At 39.1% G+C, this 18,970-nt stretch overlaps 4 protein-coding genes and 1 non-coding gene across 12 annotated transcripts; 1 reads left to right on the forward strand and 4 right to left on the reverse strand.

Moving 5' to 3' along the window:
• Window positions 1-279: 279 nt before the first annotated feature.
• Window positions 280-3,586, forward strand: LOC131306532 (peroxidase 12-like). The gene is made up of 3 exons (XM_058332818.1): window positions 280-591; window positions 1,839-2,033; window positions 2,733-3,586. The coding sequence occupies exons 1-3, from the start codon at window positions 298-300 to the stop codon at window positions 3,348-3,350; spliced, it is 1,107 nt and encodes a 368-aa protein (XP_058188801.1). The 5' UTR covers window positions 280-297; the 3' UTR covers window positions 3,351-3,586.
• LOC131306534 (uncharacterized) lies at window positions 1,822-9,198 on the reverse strand. 8 transcript variants are annotated; one of them, XM_058332823.1, is made up of 8 exons: window positions 8,929-9,196; window positions 8,256-8,332; window positions 7,515-7,551; window positions 7,132-7,205; window positions 6,948-7,041; window positions 6,398-6,480; window positions 5,876-5,967; window positions 1,822-2,227 (listed from the first exon to the last, which is right to left on the reverse strand). In XM_058332823.1, the coding sequence occupies exons 2-8, from the start codon at window positions 8,325-8,327 to the stop codon at window positions 2,185-2,187; spliced, it is 495 nt and encodes a 164-aa protein (XP_058188806.1). In that variant the 5' UTR covers window positions 8,328-8,332; window positions 8,929-9,196; the 3' UTR covers window positions 1,822-2,184. The 8 variants fall into 8 exon arrangements, with proteins under 8 accessions (XP_058188806.1, XP_058188811.1, XP_058188804.1 ...); XM_058332828.1 differs by lacking the exon at window positions 1,822-2,227 and adding an exon at window positions 2,870-3,007 and having other exon boundaries at window positions 8,929-9,188; XM_058332821.1 differs by lacking the exon at window positions 1,822-2,227 and adding an exon at window positions 2,871-3,007 and having other exon boundaries at window positions 5,851-5,967; window positions 8,929-9,193.
• Window positions 7,856-7,963, reverse strand: LOC131309033 (small nucleolar RNA snoR100). The gene has a single exon (XR_009194706.1). It is a non-coding gene; the product is annotated as a small nucleolar RNA snoR100 (small nucleolar RNA).
• A 1,239-nt stretch (window positions 9,199-10,437) lies between the features above and the next one.
• On the reverse strand, window positions 10,438-13,475 carry LOC131306533 (light-harvesting complex-like protein OHP2, chloroplastic). Its single transcript, XM_058332819.1, has 2 exons — window positions 12,782-13,475; window positions 10,438-10,737 (listed from the first exon to the last, which is right to left on the reverse strand). Exons 1-2 carry the CDS (start codon window positions 13,213-13,215, stop codon window positions 10,623-10,625), a joined length of 549 nt encoding a protein of 182 aa, XP_058188802.1. The 5' UTR covers window positions 13,216-13,475; the 3' UTR covers window positions 10,438-10,622.
• A 1,605-nt stretch (window positions 13,476-15,080) lies between these two features.
• LOC131306535 (uncharacterized) lies at window positions 15,081-18,970 on the reverse strand. The gene is made up of 3 exons (XM_058332829.1): window positions 18,753-18,970; window positions 16,751-17,399; window positions 15,081-15,547 (listed from the first exon to the last, which is right to left on the reverse strand). The coding sequence occupies exons 2-3, from the start codon at window positions 17,317-17,319 to the stop codon at window positions 15,478-15,480; spliced, it is 639 nt and encodes a 212-aa protein (XP_058188812.1). The 5' UTR covers window positions 17,320-17,399; window positions 18,753-18,970; the 3' UTR covers window positions 15,081-15,477.

Consider the following 18,970-nt stretch of genomic DNA (forward strand, 5'->3'; position numbering starts at 1 on the left):
CTTGTTAACTCAAAAGTTGAAATTCCACGGCCCAAACAAATACCAGTTATTCACTATTATCCAGTGGTTGTGGCGATGCCCCACCACCATTTTCTCACCACATTGGTGTTCATATACTTATTGGTAGACTCTCTGTAATTGAGAAGGCTAGAAGGGTGTTTTCCCACGTGGCTGTGCTCCAAGGCCACCCAATAGTTTTTCCCAAACCTTAAAGACTTTTCAAAAATTTAAAAATTGAGTCAATGAGCAGCACCAAGCAATCTCCCCTATAAATATCATGTGCCTTGATTGCCTTGGATGACAAACCAAAACTTACCCATGGCTTTTTCTAAGGTTATTTCTTTGGCCTCTCTCCTTTTGGCAATCTCTTCACTTCTGCTGGCCTCTCTACTGGCTGTTTCGGAGGCTCATTACAATTCATATCTGCCTTCCTCTGAACACCTAGTGAAAGGACTCTCATTGAATTTCTATGAACATAAGTGTCCTGATGTGGAATACATTGTCAGAAAACACCTCAAGAAAGTGTTCAAAGAGGACATAGGCCAAGCTGCTGGATTGCTTCGCATTCAGTTCCATGACTGCTTTGTTCTGGTGAATACTAACCTTTTAATGTCTCGTGGCTTATTCTACGTTTTTTTTTTTTTTTTTCTATCAGTGAAAGTCAATATTGTTAGAATAGTTAAACTCCCGACCTCCTTTTTTCCTAGCACTTAAGTGCACCCCTGATGTTGTTGGGGCAAAGGCCTCGTGGCCTCATAGCTCATTCTTTTTGGTTACTGTTTCTGTTTTCTGTTTTCAATTCTCATTGCAGATAAGGAAGAAGTAAAAATGAGGTTCAAAAACAGTCGTTTCCTGATCTGTTTCATTCAGCGAAACTCTCAAAAGCTCACAAGTTTCTTTATTCTAAGCATATTTTTTAAGCATAAAATCTTCATGCCCTTTTGTTCTGTTTTCAATTGATTGTTGTTTAATATTCATATTCCATGGCCCCATTTGGTGAAACCGAGGCCCCGTTCAATTCTATGGAAATGATGAGAAAGGATAGGAAAATCAACTTTCCTGTAATTTTCTGTGTTCAGTTACCGAAAAAGGTGTAGGACTCACAGCTTCAATTTTTCCGCTGGGAAACATTTTCTTGCAAAATAGGTTTTGCCAAAAGGAAAGAATTATTGTTTTCCTGCAAAAATTTTGCCAAGAGAACACATACAAAAAAATAAATTTCTTTTGTCAAGAGAACACATACAGAAAAATAAATTTCTTTTTTCTTTACTTCACTTCACTTTTCTTGGAAACTAATTTCCCACACAACATTCCCGACAACTAAACGGAGCCCAATAAAACCCAATCAGTGGGAAATCAGTACTATGCAATATTTGTTTGCTGATTCTTAAAATCTCACGTTGTGCTTTCACAGTGTTAGTAGAGGTGCTTACCTTGTGCTATATACTGATTCTGTGTTTGATTCGCAATTTTTTTTTTAACTTGTTCAATAGTAGCTTCAAATTTATTACCATTCAACGTAGTAATATGGGGACCGATGCCACTACTCACAAGCGGAGAGCCCAATAAAAACACGCACCAAGTCTTGTATGGACAACACAGAAGTTGAACAAAAGCTTCTTGACGCCCCTGGTTGCTTGGGGAACCCTGGGAGGTTAACAATGTTGTCACCTGCTCGGATTATGCTTATTTTTCATGCTTCACACAAAACTAGTTTCGTTACAAACCAATCTATCCAAACTTGTATTCGCATCGCTATTTCCTCAATCTAGTTTTGGAGGGTGCCTAAATGGCATGATTGCCAAGTATTTGACTATTTTTCCTGTATATGATGGTAGGGATGTGATGGTTCACTGCTACTTGATGGAACAACTAGCGACCCGAGTGAGCAGCAAGCCGCGCCAAACCTGAGCCTGAGGCCGGAGGCATTCGAGATCATCAATGACCTCCGTGAACTCATTCACAAGCAGTGCGGTAGGGTCGTCTCCTGCGCTGATATTACTGTTCTTGCTGCACGCGAAGCTGTTTACCTGGTAAATGAGCCCAGTTCACCAACTTTTCTCACTAATTCTTGCACAAAATCGAACATGCGTTCCGGCTTTCCCTATGCGAGCTCTATACATTTTATTGGGCTCATCCTTTCCCGACAGTTGATGTCCTGGGGTCAGATCCTGTTCTGCTCTCCTACCCTAGGATCCTGGATCTAAAATCTTTCACCTTGCTATCCCTGCATCATAAGCACAGACAAGTCTATAGGTCTCACGTATCTGTTTTCAACACGTGTGAGATATGCACACAACACGAAATGCTTTGGACACCAGTAAAACAAGCCTTTAATGTGTTTTCTAATAGTATTGTTATTCAGTAGGACATGTTAAAGACACATTAAGATGTGAGAACGCAATACTTAAAACTTGGTCAGAATCGAAAATCCATGAATGCTTATTTCCTTTGTCTTTTATCCTAAGTTGATCAAAATAGTGTTTCTGATCTTTATACAGTATACCTGCAGCGAATTTTACATTCAATCTGTCCCTGTTATGTCAATGTCCTAATTTTATTTATTTTTTAAAAATAATGTGTCTTTTCATGTGGTTTAAGTTCCATACACCGTATCTGTGCTTCTTAGATCTGTCACTGTGCATCATATTTTGTTTGTGTTTGCGCACCTAGCCACCTAATTCAAGTCAATCTCCTTGTCCTGATGATCATTTCATTTCTTGCAACTGCAGTCGGGTGGGCCTGAATACAATGTCCCCCTGGGAAGAAGGGACAGACTCACCTTCGCAACACAGGCAGAAGTCCTAGCCAACATTCCCTCACCGAACTCCAATGCCAGTTTCCTCCTCACCTCTCTTGCCACCAAGAAATTCGATGCCACCGATGTGGTGGCCCTCAGCGGCGCCCATACCATTGGACGCGGCCACTGTGGCTCCTTTTTTGGTCGGCTTTTCCCGACTCAAGACCCAACCATGGACCCAATCTTTGCTGATGACCTCAAAGAAATCTGCCCAGAAAAAAATTCCACAAACACCGCCCATCTGGATATTAGGACTCCAAACACATTTGATAACAAGTACTATGTTGATTTGGTGAACAGAGAAGGCCTGTTTACGTCGGACCAGGATTTGTACACGGATAAAAGGACTAGGGGAATTGTTGAGAGCTTTGCTGAGGATCAGGAACTGTTTTTTGAGAAGTTTGTGCATGCGATGATAAAGATGGGGCAGTTGAGCGTGTTGACAGGCAAGGAAGGAGAGATTCGCGCAAATTGCTCCGTATCGAATTCAAATAACCCAAAATTGGTGTCTCCAGTGGAAGAGGACTACGAGACCCATGCGGAACTATAAGGTCGCAGTGTTCTATGTGTGTTTGTTTCTTCATGTGTTTACGTGCTTCTGCTTTGAATAAGAACTCTGAAAATAAGTAGTAGCTGGTTATGTTGTATATAAGTTCAGTTCAACTGATTGATGGAGTGTTTCTTAATTTCCGCCTGTAACACGGTGTCCTTTAGCAATGTAATTGATGTGTTTTGCATACAACCAAATGTGATGGAACTATTTATCAGCACTTTTAAAGAGACAAAGACAGATTTCAAGAGAATTCTCACATAAGATATATAAGAGGAACAAAATTTTGAGGCGCAAGGGCCCTACAGGTAGGGCTAATGAGCAAGCCGAGCAACTATTTGTTCAAGCTCGGTTTGAAAACTTAATGAACTTTAAAAATATATTCAAAAAAGGTTTGTATGGTTTGAGTTTCCAACGAGATCATAAAAGAAGTAGATTGTACGAACTCCAATGGAACAATTTAATAGGAATGACTGAAGGAAATTTAGCCCAATTGCATTGCGCTCTCCAATTGTGCTTGTTTTGGAGTTGTCTTCCCGAAGCCCTAAACAAGAGGTTTTCTAAGGAGAGTCGATCTTAAATGAATTTTAATCGAGCCAATCTTGAGTGGCTTTAATTTTCTAGATATCGTAACTCGGAAAAGCCAAACAATGGCCCCGTTTGCTATCATTTGTAATCTAACTTATAAAAATACTAATGAAGGGTGCTAACAATTTTTGAATAATCACTTATTTAGCTTTGCTAGCTTCTTTGACCCAAACAAGCTAGATTATTTTAGGCTCCAATTTGAAGCTTTTTTAAAGCGTATTAAAGTTGTTAAAACTTAAAAACATAAATGGACAAAAGAATGCCAGCCCTTTTCCTTCAATTACACAAGATACTCTTAAGTTTTAAGGGCAATCTAGACATTTGGTTATAAAAAACTATTTGACAGCTTATTCAAGCAAACAGGTTAAACTTTTCTTTTACAACTTATTAAAAATAACAAATAGTTGTACAAGCTAAAAAGCTAACTTATAAGTGCTAACAAATAGGGCCAATAACTTGTTCGAACTTGGTTTCAAAGCTTGACGAGCCTCAACAAAATGTTAAAGCTTGAGTTGTTTAAGTAACAAACTAACATCGAACGAGCTTTTAACGAGCGAACACAAGCTCAAACTCATGCAGTTAAGTTCATTTATCAGCCCCACCTACAGGTCGCTACTTTCCCAAGCCCTGGACCTGCAGAAACATTTATGCTCTTGTGGAGCTGAACCATGGTAGCTGAAAAAATATACCCCTTGTTGGACAACAAATCAAACACACAATATAACACGAAGAAGCATAAAGCAACAACAGGGAAAGAAAGTACGAAACAAAGGTTTACATCGTCCACACCAGTTATTACTATGCTCTTTGAATGAGGAGAAAGGATAACACAGAAGCAGCTAGGTTAGCACATAATATATAGCCAGGCACTTTCAATCAACAGTCACCGACATGTCCTTGGTACTCCTCAAAGAATTTTGAGACTTTGAAGTCGAGTGCTATTTAGGGAGCATGTGCACTAGAGTAGGAGCATGCGTGCACAGAAGTTTGGCCGGGTTTCACTACCCTCACCACGCATGACACTATGCAACTAATTAAGTTAAATTCGTTCAACTTTCACCAGTTTTGAGTCCAATCAGACATGCCATGTTATGTCAAAACCTACCAAACAAGCAGAAGGTAAAAGATTACTGTTGTTGGCTAGCATATATGCACTCTACCATTTTTATGGTTGGCAAACCGCAGGCACCAGATTAGTTGGTGATGGCATTTCGAAACCTATTTGAAAATTTTCACCCACAACCACAAGAACTCCACAGGGATGTCAAATAATGTACATGGAACAAATAGACCTAATAATCCCCTGTTCTATTTTTATTTACTGAGATGTATTCTTTCTTAACTATGTACTTAGCACTTGAAAATTTTCTCGAGTTTATATTACTCATCCAACTTAAACTGACGACGTCCCTTGAATCTTATCTTGTCTGTCAAGGTTGTCGAAGTAACTACATCAAAAATAATTTGTTGATCGTCCCTGAAGTTGAGAACTCTCTATTATCTTCCTTAGTCTAGTATTCAGGGGGAGAAAAAGACCATCCACAAGGGTCTTGCTGACAGCAGCCTCCGAGAAAGCTAGGCTCAGCACCACCACCAAGAAAAGAGTAAGAACAAAGTGTGGCTATTTTAGTCAATTTCATCAAATACCACTGTGGAGGCTAAAACTGTTACAAAAACAACAGTAAGTTCAATGACAGAAAGAAAAAAAAAGGTATGGCAAAGCAACTACACATGTTTAAGATGATATGAATGCGGAAGCAACAACAAAAGATTCTTGATCAATAAAATAATAAAAGGCAATCTTGCATATGAACGATAGCATAGGGTGACAGAAAAAGAAGGCTTCATCAGTCAATTGCGTTCAGCAGAAGTGCTTATCAAGAAATGCCTGAGCTAGATTACAAAAGCTTACACTAACTGCACCAGCCGCAGCATACCTTTTGATGACATCCACCACCTCGGGCACCAATATCTCTTCCTTGTTTGACTCATTACAGAGATAGTACAGAGCCCCAAGAGCATAATTCACCTACAATTTAACCGACATAAACAAAAAAATGAAGATAATTTCTATGCAAACTGAACACGTTACTCCATCAACATAAATATACAATGAGAGCTACTGTCTAATTCGACAAAAATATCCCTGACGAACTAGCTAATGATTTTGAATAGACTAACTAAAGAGGGAGTTTATTTCTCATTAGACCAAGCTATCCACCTTCGTTGAGTTACTGATTCATGTTGGAATCAAGTACTCTGTAAAACACCCCCCACCCCCCGGCCCCACCACCACCAAACCACCTTCCCCTCTTTTACCGTCCAAATTTTGATACTATTGTTAGTCGTCAACAATGAAAGATAAGGGAACCATTAGATACAAATTTGAGTGACAGCATGATCTGCGAGCGACAATCGAATGTGTTGAGGTAAAACATGAAAAAGAATAGTCTTCTTACACTGTTTCTGACAGGACTTGATAAACATTGAATGATAAGAGGAATCCCACCACATTGACTGATAATTGCTCCATTTTCTGGGTCTGCAGAGAAAATGCAATAGTTTAGAAACATGGAGGCACAAGCAAGTAAGCAACATGAACTAAGCACTCAATATGAAATTAGATAAGAATCCCTGAGAAAAATTGTATATTAAGGCCTCATTTGATGCATGTTATAGGTTGGAAGGGACTGATAGTGAGGAGGAGATTGGTAGTGAAGAGGGATTTCTAGTGAAGTTGGTTGTTTGGTTGGAGGTAGGATTGTATATGAATTGTTATAGCAACACACCCACAAACCAAACACTGGATCACAGCCCCCCCCCCCCCCCCCCCCCCCCCCCCCCCCCCCCAAATTTTTGGGAGATTCACAGTCCTGCCAGACAACTAGTCAACACCGGATCAATGGGCCACAGGATTTGTTGTCCAATCCCCCCACCCACACTGGTTACCAAACATGGCCTAACAGTAACAATGTAGCATCCAGCAGAGAGTTTTGATCTTTGGCCTACCAACACAAGAATTGCAGATCCCTCCAATGCCGAATTCCACAAGCTTCTCATTTGGTTCGGTTATGCAGTCTAAGAAAAGTTCCAAAACATTGAGCTGTTTAAAATAACAAACAGTTGTTCATAATGTGGCAGATATCGGGTGTTAAATCACAAATTGTTCACCATTCATTCACGGATTCTGAACCTGGCGTAGGAAGGTATAATTGTAAGGATCGTACGCAAAGTTTGACAAATTAGCAACTATCTTCTCTTTCGATTCTGTAAACACAAGCAACAATTACTTACATTAGATGGTAAGAGTTGAAAGTTTGACAAGCAAGATCGGATAAAAAAGTTTACGCATCCAGTCACCACACAGAAGACGTCATTCACATAATCAGACGATTGGCTTCAATTTCTATAGTCAAGAGTGCCTCAAGCCTATGCCAAACCCACAGTTTGTAAATTGCAAGATGTCAACCCTTATACTTTAGAAAATTGAAGTCAATTCAAGATGGTTTAAAGTTATAGATACAACAAAGATGATACACATGAAAAAATACCGAATCACAAATTGATGTAGCATACCTTCGCTAGTTGAACTCTGAAACTGAGTCACCAACTCCTGGAATAGGATGTAGAAAATGATGTTGGTGAAAAATATGAAGACCTACTAATTGTAGAACACTAGCATCGTCCTACATCATGTATCTCGCATGAAATGTACTTGTATTAGACTCTTAGTCAGTTCAAAATACAACAACAACAACATAACATAACCCATCTAGTCCCCAATCATTGGGGGTATGGGCGGGGGATGATTGGAGACAGACCTAACCTTTGGCAATATATGCACAAAGTGGCTGCTCTCAGAATACCACTAAAACAGTGGCCCCCCTAAACCTCCAAGAACCGAGGAGCTACAAGGACGTTTTGTTGTAAAACCATGCCCTCAAATCAAAGCCAAATGGCATCAGAGAGGGCAGGCCTAGAGACTCAAATCAATTTATGTGCACATTACCATGCTTTCTTCATTGATAGTCCAGAGCATCGGTATGCACAAATCAGTTCAAAATAATTAGTTCAATTCAAGAAGCAGACTTAATCGCTGTATATGGGATGTATGCTCATCTATTAATACCATAACAACATTAGCAATAAAAATACATTCCATTGTTTTGATTCATCAACACAAAGTTTCAATAAGAAAAGCTAACAGAGCACTCGACGAATGATGATCCAGCAGTGTTTAACAACAATAAAGAGAGAAATCATGAGAGGAGATAACTTAATACTATACAAAAATATCGGAAGAGCCAAGGAGTTCACCTGAAGATATTGAAGCCTTGGAGTTCCATATTTTCCGGTTCGCTCCTCTTGTCTCTTACTATTCGTAAACATGTGGCCTGTAGAAGTGACATGTAAAGAAACACCTTTGTTGATCACCATTCTCACAACTAACAGTTGCATATTGGGAGTCGGAGTTGAAATATACCAGTTTTTACATTCCAAAGTTACAGATGTAAATTCAAAAAAACATGCTAAAAGAGTAACCCAAACCCCAACCAAACCGAGCCTTACATCCCAATCAATTGGACTCAGCTACACACTAAAATAGTGTGTTAAGAGTTCTTAAGTTCAAAACTTCAACTACTAATTATAATTTCAGCTTGAAAATCTAACAAACAGCTATTGCGTAATAGGAGTCACAGGACGGTAAGTTGCAAATGTTTCAAGAGATACAAAAAGGGTCCTCATGATTTCGGAAAAAAATTGATTTTGTATCATCTATGTAGCCTGATTTCATTTAATTTAATTTCGAAGACGGATACCAAAATTTGATAAAAAAATTGGACCATTCATCCTGGTTTGAAGTGCGGCAAGTGCCCATCCATTGCACTGAAACGATAGATATAAACATGTGTCTACACGTATACAAGAATGGAGAGAGAGAGAGAGAGAGAGAGAGAGAGAGAGAGAGAGAGAGAGAGAAAGAGAGAACCAGATTGGTGCCCTAATCGAAAGGGAGTGCAGCTGATCGAGCCCTAACTTCGTGCGACAAAGAAAGAGAGGATCCCTAACTGCATGAGGGAGAGAGAGGGGGGAGGAAGAAGCCCCAAAGTAAACCAAGTTTTAAGAGAAACGAAGAAGAGCTGTTTGTTACCTGGGTCTTCCCTTGGGTTTTACAAACAAACCTGCGGCCTTAAGACACGACCTTGCTGCCAACATATTCAAGTACGCGGCTATGATCTAAAATGTTGCGGCCAGGACGCTAAAGTTTGCAGTTATGATGTAAAAGTTTGCGGCTATGATGCTCAAATTTTGCAGTCCCGATGCAAAATTTTGTGGCCATGATGCAAAAGTTTACAGCCACGAGGCAAAATTTAACCATTGAAAATACAATCCAATGACTATGAGAGAAATCTAGATTTTAACCAAAATCCGGAATACCAAACCTGAATAGCAGTGTAGTGATATTTACTCATTTATATAAAATATCGGAAGAAGATGAGTTCTTGCTAGCTTTATGAAATTCTTGATGTCTCTTGAACCCAAGTTGTTTTTTTTTTCTTTCTGGTGAAATCCTTGAGGAAAAATGGGTGTTTCGTTTAGTTTGCAACAATACAAGAATGGAGGGGTGTTGTGTTACTATGCCATTTTCTTTTCTTTCTTTTTTCCCCATTTTCCTCAAGTTTCAAACAAGATGGGACAAAATTGAGAGGAAAATGAAAGGGAAATGTTACTAGTTTTCTTGAAATGAAAAATAGTGGTAAACGGGACCGCAATGTTAAAAAAAGTAATAAAATCCAGCCGCAAACTTAGGCAAAAAAAAAGTAATAAATTCCGGCTGCAAACTTAGGAGTCATTGCCGCAAACGAAAGAGTGGTGGCCGCAACTTTTTACCTCATTGCTGCAATGTATAATCACATGGCCGCAAAGTCGCCCGTTTGGGTCAGAAATAGGATTTTCAAATTAAGGAGAGATCGATCAATTGTAAATCCAAAACAAATACATTATTTTCCTGCATGAGCACGCACCGTTCACCGTTGGGTTTAACAGCACGCAACTGATTCGCATATTGTAACTGTGCAATACGGTCTTGTTCTTTGGAGAGACATATACACCTGGAGGGGTTGAAGGCCAACTACACTTACTTGTATCTTGTATTGATAGATTACAAGAATGTTGTTTTGCTTTTCCGCGATCCATATTCAGTTGCGATTCTCGATTTCTTCTGTGCCATTCATCTCATTGTGTCCCTCGCGAGAGCGCTCAAAGAGGAACTAATAAGATCCACCACATCCATCTATACATAATTGCCTTCAGTATTGTATAGACTTACCACACTGTAACACATAAATGCAGCACTCGTTTTATTCTTCAAATTAACAAACTCTTAACACACAAAATTGGATCCGACTATCACTTTTTTGGTCCCGTAACACACTAACAAAATTTGACAACTTAAACGAAGCTTAGTTGTATCTATGAAACTGGTGACATCAAGAGGTTTGACCAAAGTGCACCAAAAGATCTCTCTTCAAATTCTTTTATATAAGTGAGATGAGGATACAGGCAAAAGAAGATGGAACAGGATGTACTCAAAAAAGTGGCGGGTGAGACATTGGATTTAAGTACAGCAAATTACATCAAACACAGAGCAAATGAAGAATTGGGGGCCAAACAGATGATAACTCATTCGAGGTCTACAATCCCAAAATTCGAGAGAAGGATCTTCACTTGATCAACAAAGTCCGAGCCTGTTGCGTACTCTGTCAGCATCCCAACAGCAAAACCAAACATTGCCCATCTGCTCGTAATAGAAAACAAAACCAAACCAAACCCAGATCAAGAAAATGAGTGGACACTCAAGAGTATTAGTATCTAAATTCTTGTTTAGATGCAAAAGTCATATATCAGGAATTTGATTGACTAAACTCGAATATGAAAAGATTTATTTGAAGAATTTTTGGCAGAGGAAATCAGCAATAGAACTTTAGAACTTTCCATGGCAAAACCAAACTATACATGCTCTGTGAATATCCATCCACAATGGGAATTATTCAAGTGATGGTTTGAAATTACTCAGATCACGATTCTTTGTAATGATTCAAAAAAAAAACAATGACCAAAAGTGTAGGTAATCCATACACGTCAGTTTTCTTGAACCCCCAAACACTAGGACACAACAACAAAGTTACAAATTCAGCTAGTGTTGATGGAAATGTCACGCAACATGCTAAGAAAGTACTTCAGTTCAGTATATTGAATCTTCAAGCATAAAAAACCCAAGCCATGAAAGAGACACAGAAATCCAGGGAGCGCGAGTGCCCCATGTTACTTAAAAAGCTATCATGAATACAATAAAGGAAAGCAACTACAAAAACATGATCCGGAAGTCAAATAATTCCAAGCCTGCTAATTTTCTTTAGATATTGACAGCTTAACATTTCAGTAGTTTCTATCATCTACCATACTCCACAGGGTCACTTCATATTGGAAGCCAAAAAAGTGCGTGTTGATTTCATACGCTATTGTTCATGAACTAACTTCAAATTTCTTGGTTACTATCTAACTCATTTAATCATTTCTTGTACTTAAATTTTGTCTGTGGTGGCATATCATAGCTGACTGTTTCCTGTTTCATTTCAATCTAAAGTAAACATTTTGCGGACCAATGAAAGAGTCGTGCTGTAAGACCTTGTTTCTACTTGACAATGCTTACCTTTCCCAGATTGATTTGTTTCCACAGAAACGTAAGCAAGTGCAAAAAACTAATGGTCCGTGATTGAAAAAGCTGTAATTTTTTTCTGCCAGGAAACTATGCTACATTTGTTGATTAGTGAAGTTCAAACCACTGCTACCTTGGTACTGCATAGTGTAAACAACATTAAACACTACAACTCTCACTTTAGGCAGGAATTTCGCCACCATGACGCCATCTAAACCAAAGACAGAATTGGCCACGAAATTGCAAATTAGAACTGTAAGTTATATTGCTTTGGCCACTAGCATATAGACCAAGGCACCATTCAGACTTTTAAGAAAATCTTGAAGTTTTGATTTTTAATGTCTTGGGAGCCTTGAAGTTCCGATTGATCACTACTTGGACACCAACATGAATAAATTTTCCACACCAATAGTGCCCAATCCAAGTTATTCAACAGTAGTAATGCTAATCCCACAGAAACTGACAAACTCCCCAAACTTAGCATATTACTTGAGTGATTAGGTTTGATGTTAGGGTAAAGGGTTGGCAATTCTCTTATATTAGGGCCTCCCCTCTCAATCTTGCCTTATACTCCCATTCTTGGCAAATTCCTCTTAAGCTTACATCATCCTTTACCTCATAGTAGTAGACGATTATCTTTGGTAATCCAGAAGGTATGCCTTCTTTGTCTCTTGTTTGGGTTCTTCAATAGAATTATGGATTACCAAAAAGGAAATGGTTGTAAAGTTTGTTTTATCATGCGGTTATGCTACTGGTTGTCAATCAGTCAAGAAGAATACCCAAAAAAAAAAACTTTTCGATGCCTTCTAACACTTTTCAAAGCACTTTTAACATATAGAAAATTGTATTTCTTTTGTCATTTTCTTGTCTTATTGCCAACCTAATGGGCTGTTTTTTGCATTTTCATTTATGGGTGTAACACATGGTATACTCTCCTTTTGCATTTCCTGAATTATCTCAACAGCATAACAAAGGGGCAAAATGGCAACACCTAACATTTTCCAATTTCACAATTGAATTCCAAACACCCATTTGCAAAATTTAAAAATCTTAAACAACACCAAAAGGAAAATCAATTGCATAATTAACAAAACAATCAATTAGGGTAAATCACTGATTTTACCTTCCATTGCCAATTTCATTCTTGGGAATGAACCCAAAGAAAGGTCCTTGATTAGCTTCCTCAATCTTCTTCTGCTTAAAATACTCCTGAAGCTCCTTAGCCTTTTGCCTCTGAAACTCCAACGTAATTACACCCTTACCCTCCACCTCCACCACCGCCGCAGGCTTAGGCGGCGCAACCGGCGGGGCAGCCGCCGCCGACGAAGGCGGCGACGGCTTTACAAGAGGCGGCGGCGGCGACGGAGGAACGGGTTTTAGAGTGGTGGGTGGAGTAGGGGCAACGGGTCTTCTGATAGGGCCGTCGGATTGGGAGCAGCGCACGGTAAGTGTGGCGGGTTTCGGTGCAGAGAATCTGAAGCTAGAAGATGAGGAGGAGGAAGAGGACGAGGAAGTTGAGATACGGATGTTTGGGAATGGAGATGAAGCTACTGACATGTTTGTTTTCTCTCTCTCTGTTTCTCTGTGTATGTATGTAGGTACTTTCTCTCACTAGAACTAGTGCATTTTCTTGGTTTCTTGGTTTGGGGAGGAGAGAGAAGAATGAAGATTTGATGGTGGTGGGTTGTCAGTGTGTTATCTGAATTGGAATTTGTCGTCTAGATGAAAGTAGTAGTTTGTGTGGGTGTGGATAAGGCGACGTGGTCTAGTTTCAGTGAATTTGCGGCTGAACTACCACCAGCCAGCCTACTCGAGCAGAAAGTCTGCCTCTGCTGTTTAACATTCACCGAATCCTCATGGTTCTCAATTTCACCCTTTATCCGAATTTTAGTAAAAAACTTTTAGATCATTAATTGTTGAAACGGACGGTAAAATATTAAACAGTAAAAGTTAGTCTTGCTGGCAATAAAGTTTGTAGTCCACCCTGTTCTCGATTTTCATTAAATTGGAGGGTTGAATTCAAGTAATTTTTGGCCCTTCTCTTAAGTTCACCTTGACTTGATCATCATGACCGTTCATATATAAGAGTTCGTTGAGAATGATAATCACGTCAAAATTATGTATCCAATGACATTCGATTTGATTTTGAAAATAAAGGGGTTGCAACACTAGATTGAAACTAGTTTAAGTTATTTATCTGAAGATATAATAATAGTGCGTTCCACAATTATATGAAATTATATCTGATCAATGTGATTTTTTTGGTGTAATTAATGTTCTCGACGAGTTTTAAGAAATGAATACTCTCGATTTTTGAGGTGGGTTTGAGAAGGGCCCGAAAACTACATGAATTGGACCGTCCAATCCTGCAAGTATATAAACACCACAGGAGAGAATTCAATTCCATTGACTCAGAGAACTTCACCAATATATTCAAACAATTTACTGCTGAGCTCGTTTGACTCATTTGCCAAAGCTTTATCTTCGTTTGACTCATTTGACAGTAGAGGGTTCAGAAAACCTGGCTAAAGATTATGCTGAATTTTGCTTAACCCCGTCAAATAAGTTTTTATTTTTTAAAAAAATAATTTCAAGTTCAAAAATAATACATTTATTAAAATCTAAAAATATGCAATATAGATCTTGTTTGAAAACGGTGCAAAAATCAAAAAAATATTTTTTATTTATATTATTTTTAAGTTTGAAAATGTGAAATAAATAAGTGCAAGAAGGAGATTGGAGGAGCCCCTTCTTCACACCGGCCATGTTTTTTGTTTTTTTTGTTTTATTCTCTTGATAAAGGTGTTCATATCCGACTAATTCACATAATATCAATTCTATCGTCCACTAAAGGAAGACTCGTTTAAAATTGGAGCAAAAGCCAGAAGGCCGGGCTCGGCCTTCCATAACCATGTAAAAGAACTCCGTTAGAAAACTAAATTTGATCCCAAATTGAAAAGGCATAAAATTAGAGCCTCTCCAACGTGCAATCTGCCTAAGCGGGTAGGTTCTTAATCCAAATTCCTTTAGTTTCAATAACTTTCCCCTTCACCTTATCAGCCATAGTTCATTCATTACGCACGCAGAAAAATACACTAAAGACTCCATCTTGTCTTGGGACACTGCTACTGCCCGCAACATCCGATCTCACAACCTATCACCCGCTTTGCAAGTCTTGCGGGTGAGCTCGCATGCCCTGGGTTAGCTGTAGGGTTCTAGGTTACCAGAACAGAGAAGAAAGAAGCAGCACAGCTGAAAATATTAAACTCGCAATCTGATCAAAACAACAACAAAGCAAGTACTTCTGAAATTCTTTAGGGTGATCAGATTGTCATGTGCAACATGCTCATCAGCTTTGAATACCTCTGAAAATGTACATAACCAACATCTAAGGCTCCTTACAAGCACTAAATGATTCGTTAAAAACCCATGTACAAAACAATCAAATTATCAAACTAAAAAATAGTAGTAGCATGTTTGTTACGATCAAACACAGGCCAATCATAGTCACTGTGTAACAACACAGACAAGGAAAGAAAAACATGGAAAGAACAGATTGGCAAAATTGAAAATATCTGGAGATGGAGTATAGAGATAGCTGGTCATTCTGAATAAAGCCAGCCCATGGTAGAAATCTTATCATGGTCCATGGAAATCTTGCTGTCGTATGGCTTATGAACTCGGAAATCCCTCCTTTCACTCATCCAAATGTCAGCAAAACATGGAGAAATGAAGCAATCTCCTAATTGAAAACTCAACCATATTACCTCATTGATGGCCCTCTAGTAGTAGTAGAACCTGGTCTTGTGAAAACCAAAATTACATAATTTTGCACGAACAGCTCCGTCCATTCCCATTGTCAAATTCATCATCCGATCCACCTGTATCACTGCCATAGCACAGAATTACAGAACACAACAGACAGTAAGTTCACACATTGTATACATAACAAAATTTAAAAAAAATACTTATAGCAGTGCAATATCCATAAGAATTCAAATTAAAGCTGACAACAGAACACTTGTTTGTTATTTATTCATCCAATCCCTTACAAAGAATTCGAATTAAAGATAAAAACAGTTGGGCCTAAATAAACTTTGTGAAGAAGAATCCTTCTCAAGCTCAAGTCAAGTACATCCACAAGTAGATACAAAAGCTGGGGCAGCTAAGAGACATGAATATAACTGAAGTGAGGATGCTAATGTTGACGTGTGGTAAGACTACAAAACATACAATTAGAGAAGTTAAAATTTGTGATTCGGTAGAGGTAGCACCAATTAAAGATACATTGATTTGGTCACATACAATGGAGACTAGTATGGGCAGATTATATGACTAGGAGAGTAGTACATGCTAATGAAAATGGTTCGCCAGTTTACGATAGACCTTTGGGATAATGGTCAAATGCTAAATAAAACTTATCTCTCCATGAAGGTTAGATAATGGACACCATGAATCTGTCTGGTATCCAAACCACAGATGTCCTACTGAGTAATGATACACGGTGTTCTAAATGGTGGGCTCGGCGCCATGATTTCACCCTCGGCGGTTCATTCGGCGGATAGGGAGATTTGGTGGAGCTTGGCGGCTAAGGGAGATTTAGCGGAGCTAGGTGGCTATCTTGGCGAGGCTTGGCGGAACTTGTTTGCCTTGAAAATATCTAAAAAAAATATTTTGGAAAAAACCGCCGAATCGCTCGGCGGCGCCTAGGCGCTTGGCGGCGGGTCGCCGCCCGACTAGCGCCGAGCACCATTTAGAACACTGCTGATACAGATTGTCAAGGTTAAGGTACCTTCACATTATCACAAGTAAATCTATGCTTGACATGTTTATCTAGGCGGGAAGGGATTTGAGATGTCATTTGAGATTTCCTTAGACATGCATTAGATACAAAGAAATGTATAGGAAGTTCGTAAAGATATTCAAGAAAATTTGCAATTGATAACAATAAATCAAAGAACCATTTGATATCATGCAAAAGCATATAACAATTGGAATATTGTACCAAAACCCATGCACCACCGCTAAAGAAACTAAGCCAAATTTATGATATCCTTGAAATATTGGCATTGTACATCCAGAGATCCCATACCTGAACTCAAATTCCCGGATTTCCGCAAGCTCTCCACCAGAAATATCCGTCCACTTCACTTTCCTCCTCTCCAAAAGACCAGGGTCATGGCTTCCCTTTACACATGATGCCTCAGGTTCATTAACAACCCCACCAGAAACTGGAACAGGACTTGTACCCTTCTTCAAGCTACTTCTAATACCCAGCTTCTTTTTGTCGCTGTCACCATCCACAGGATCAGTGGGACGGCTGTGATCATGGCCCTCATCAGAAACATGAGGCCCCTCATCAGAAACATGAGGCCCAGGCTGCTTTGTAGGGCCTACTTTCAGAGGAAATGGGCTCTCAAGTCCTGTAGCGGTGCAACCAAAGCAGACAAATGAGGAGCAACCGCGGACAAGCCGGTCTTTCCTAGACGCCAGCTGGAGATCAGGGTTAGATTCTTGGTCCACCAACTGGTATTGATTCCAAGGAGAAACTCTCATGGGTTTTTCTTCACTCTTCTGACCAAAGAGAAGAAGGGTCAGGCCTGTGCTATAACCAGAAGCTGAAGAAGAGAAAAACCCTCCTCCTTCCACTGCCAATAACATCAGGTTTGCTCATCTGGGACCCATATAGTTTCTTTACTGATCCCTTTGCCACCAAACACTAGGATCCACCTACACTGTCCCTGTATAGAACTCCCATTCAGATGGGGCCATCAAACAATTGCTTCCAAAGCTAACAGAGCAGAGAAAGTATAGTGAAATATTCACAACGTCCCACCTTATGACAGTAATAAAGTTCTCCAATTTCTCAGAATTTCAATGAGGTCACTTCATAGTTAAGTAAACAAGTTACATTTTGCCAAGGTTTAGTTCCTCTTGATTAAACCCTCAACAAATCTATGTTACAAATGCAGCCTAAAAGTAGCAGGGAAGGAAAGGAAAATGTTTGTTCGTGAACTTCTACAAATGATCCTTTCCCACACCACCACCACCACCATTTCCAACAAAAAATCAGGAAGCCAAAAAAAAATTCTGTTTAAGATTTAATCTAACAACCATACATGGAATAAAATCTCAACCCGATACAAACAGTTGCTTTACTTACAACATTTACAAAGAAAACCGTGCAATAAAAAGTTGAAAGAGAGAAATTACATTCAGCAGTGCTTTGACATCTAGGATCAAACATCAATCATAAAAGAATGTATAGTAAATAACTTCCTTAATTTCCGCCTCAGTTTTTTGACCATAAGTGACTTAAGTCAATCGAACATCAATCATCTTCCAAGGTGCTAATCTAACTATTCTAACAATACTGACTTTCGCTGATTAAAAAAAAAGTCAATTGAAAATAACCAATAATGATAACAAGAAATAACTAAAATGGTCACCACAAATTGGCAAAAAAATTCGTGTCAGTAGGATAATAAAAGGGAATAGATGAAAACAGGAAAAGCTACTACTTTCTAATAGCATCTCGAGCCCCAATGCAAATCTTAGGGGCAAAAATCTGAAAACCCTCCACTCCTCAACTCAAATCTACATCGAATTGAGCTTTACTCAATCTTTTAAGCTTATTTTGCGTCTTCTACATTTACAATTATGTCCTTAAAGAAGCTTTCACTCAAATTCTTGTCTAGATTTGATAGGAAATTGAAGCTTATAAGGCTGGAGATGGTCTCACTTTCCTAATATGCACGCACACTTATATAGATACAGAAAAAAAAAAAAACAAAAACAAAAACAAAACAAAATATTGCTAAATGGTAAAGCTCATCAAAAACTATTTCCTTTAAAACAGAAAAGCAAAAGTGAGCACACAACAAATTCAAGGCAAGTAAATCACACAGAAAGAAATAAGAAAGTCAAGAGATTTCCCAAACAGAAGCTGGAATAATCCAATTCAAATCCACAAAACCCTAATTGTCAGATTTCACCAACTCTAACCGCACTGGATCTCTCTCTCTCTCTCTCTCTCTCTCTCTCTCTCTCTCTCTCTCTCAAATTGCGACACTGCAACAGCTGGAAAAACTCACCTTTGCAGAGAGAGACTCACTGATCGGAGCAAAGAAGGAGAGATCTCCGGCGACGCCTTGACGAACCAGCACCTCCGTCGCCGGTGGGACAAATAAACGGGATTCGGAACGGAGAGGCGTCGAAAATCGAAAGGCATTTTATAGTGCGAATGAGTTACTGAATTACTGTTTTGTCCTCAACCGTTGGATGCACGTGGGTCTCATCCAATAAATGTGGA

Source organism: Rhododendron vialii, chromosome 11a, assembly GCF_030253575.1.
Source record: "Rhododendron vialii isolate Sample 1 chromosome 11a, ASM3025357v1".
Classification (NCBI taxonomy): Eukaryota; Viridiplantae; Streptophyta; class Magnoliopsida; order Ericales; family Ericaceae; genus Rhododendron; species Rhododendron vialii.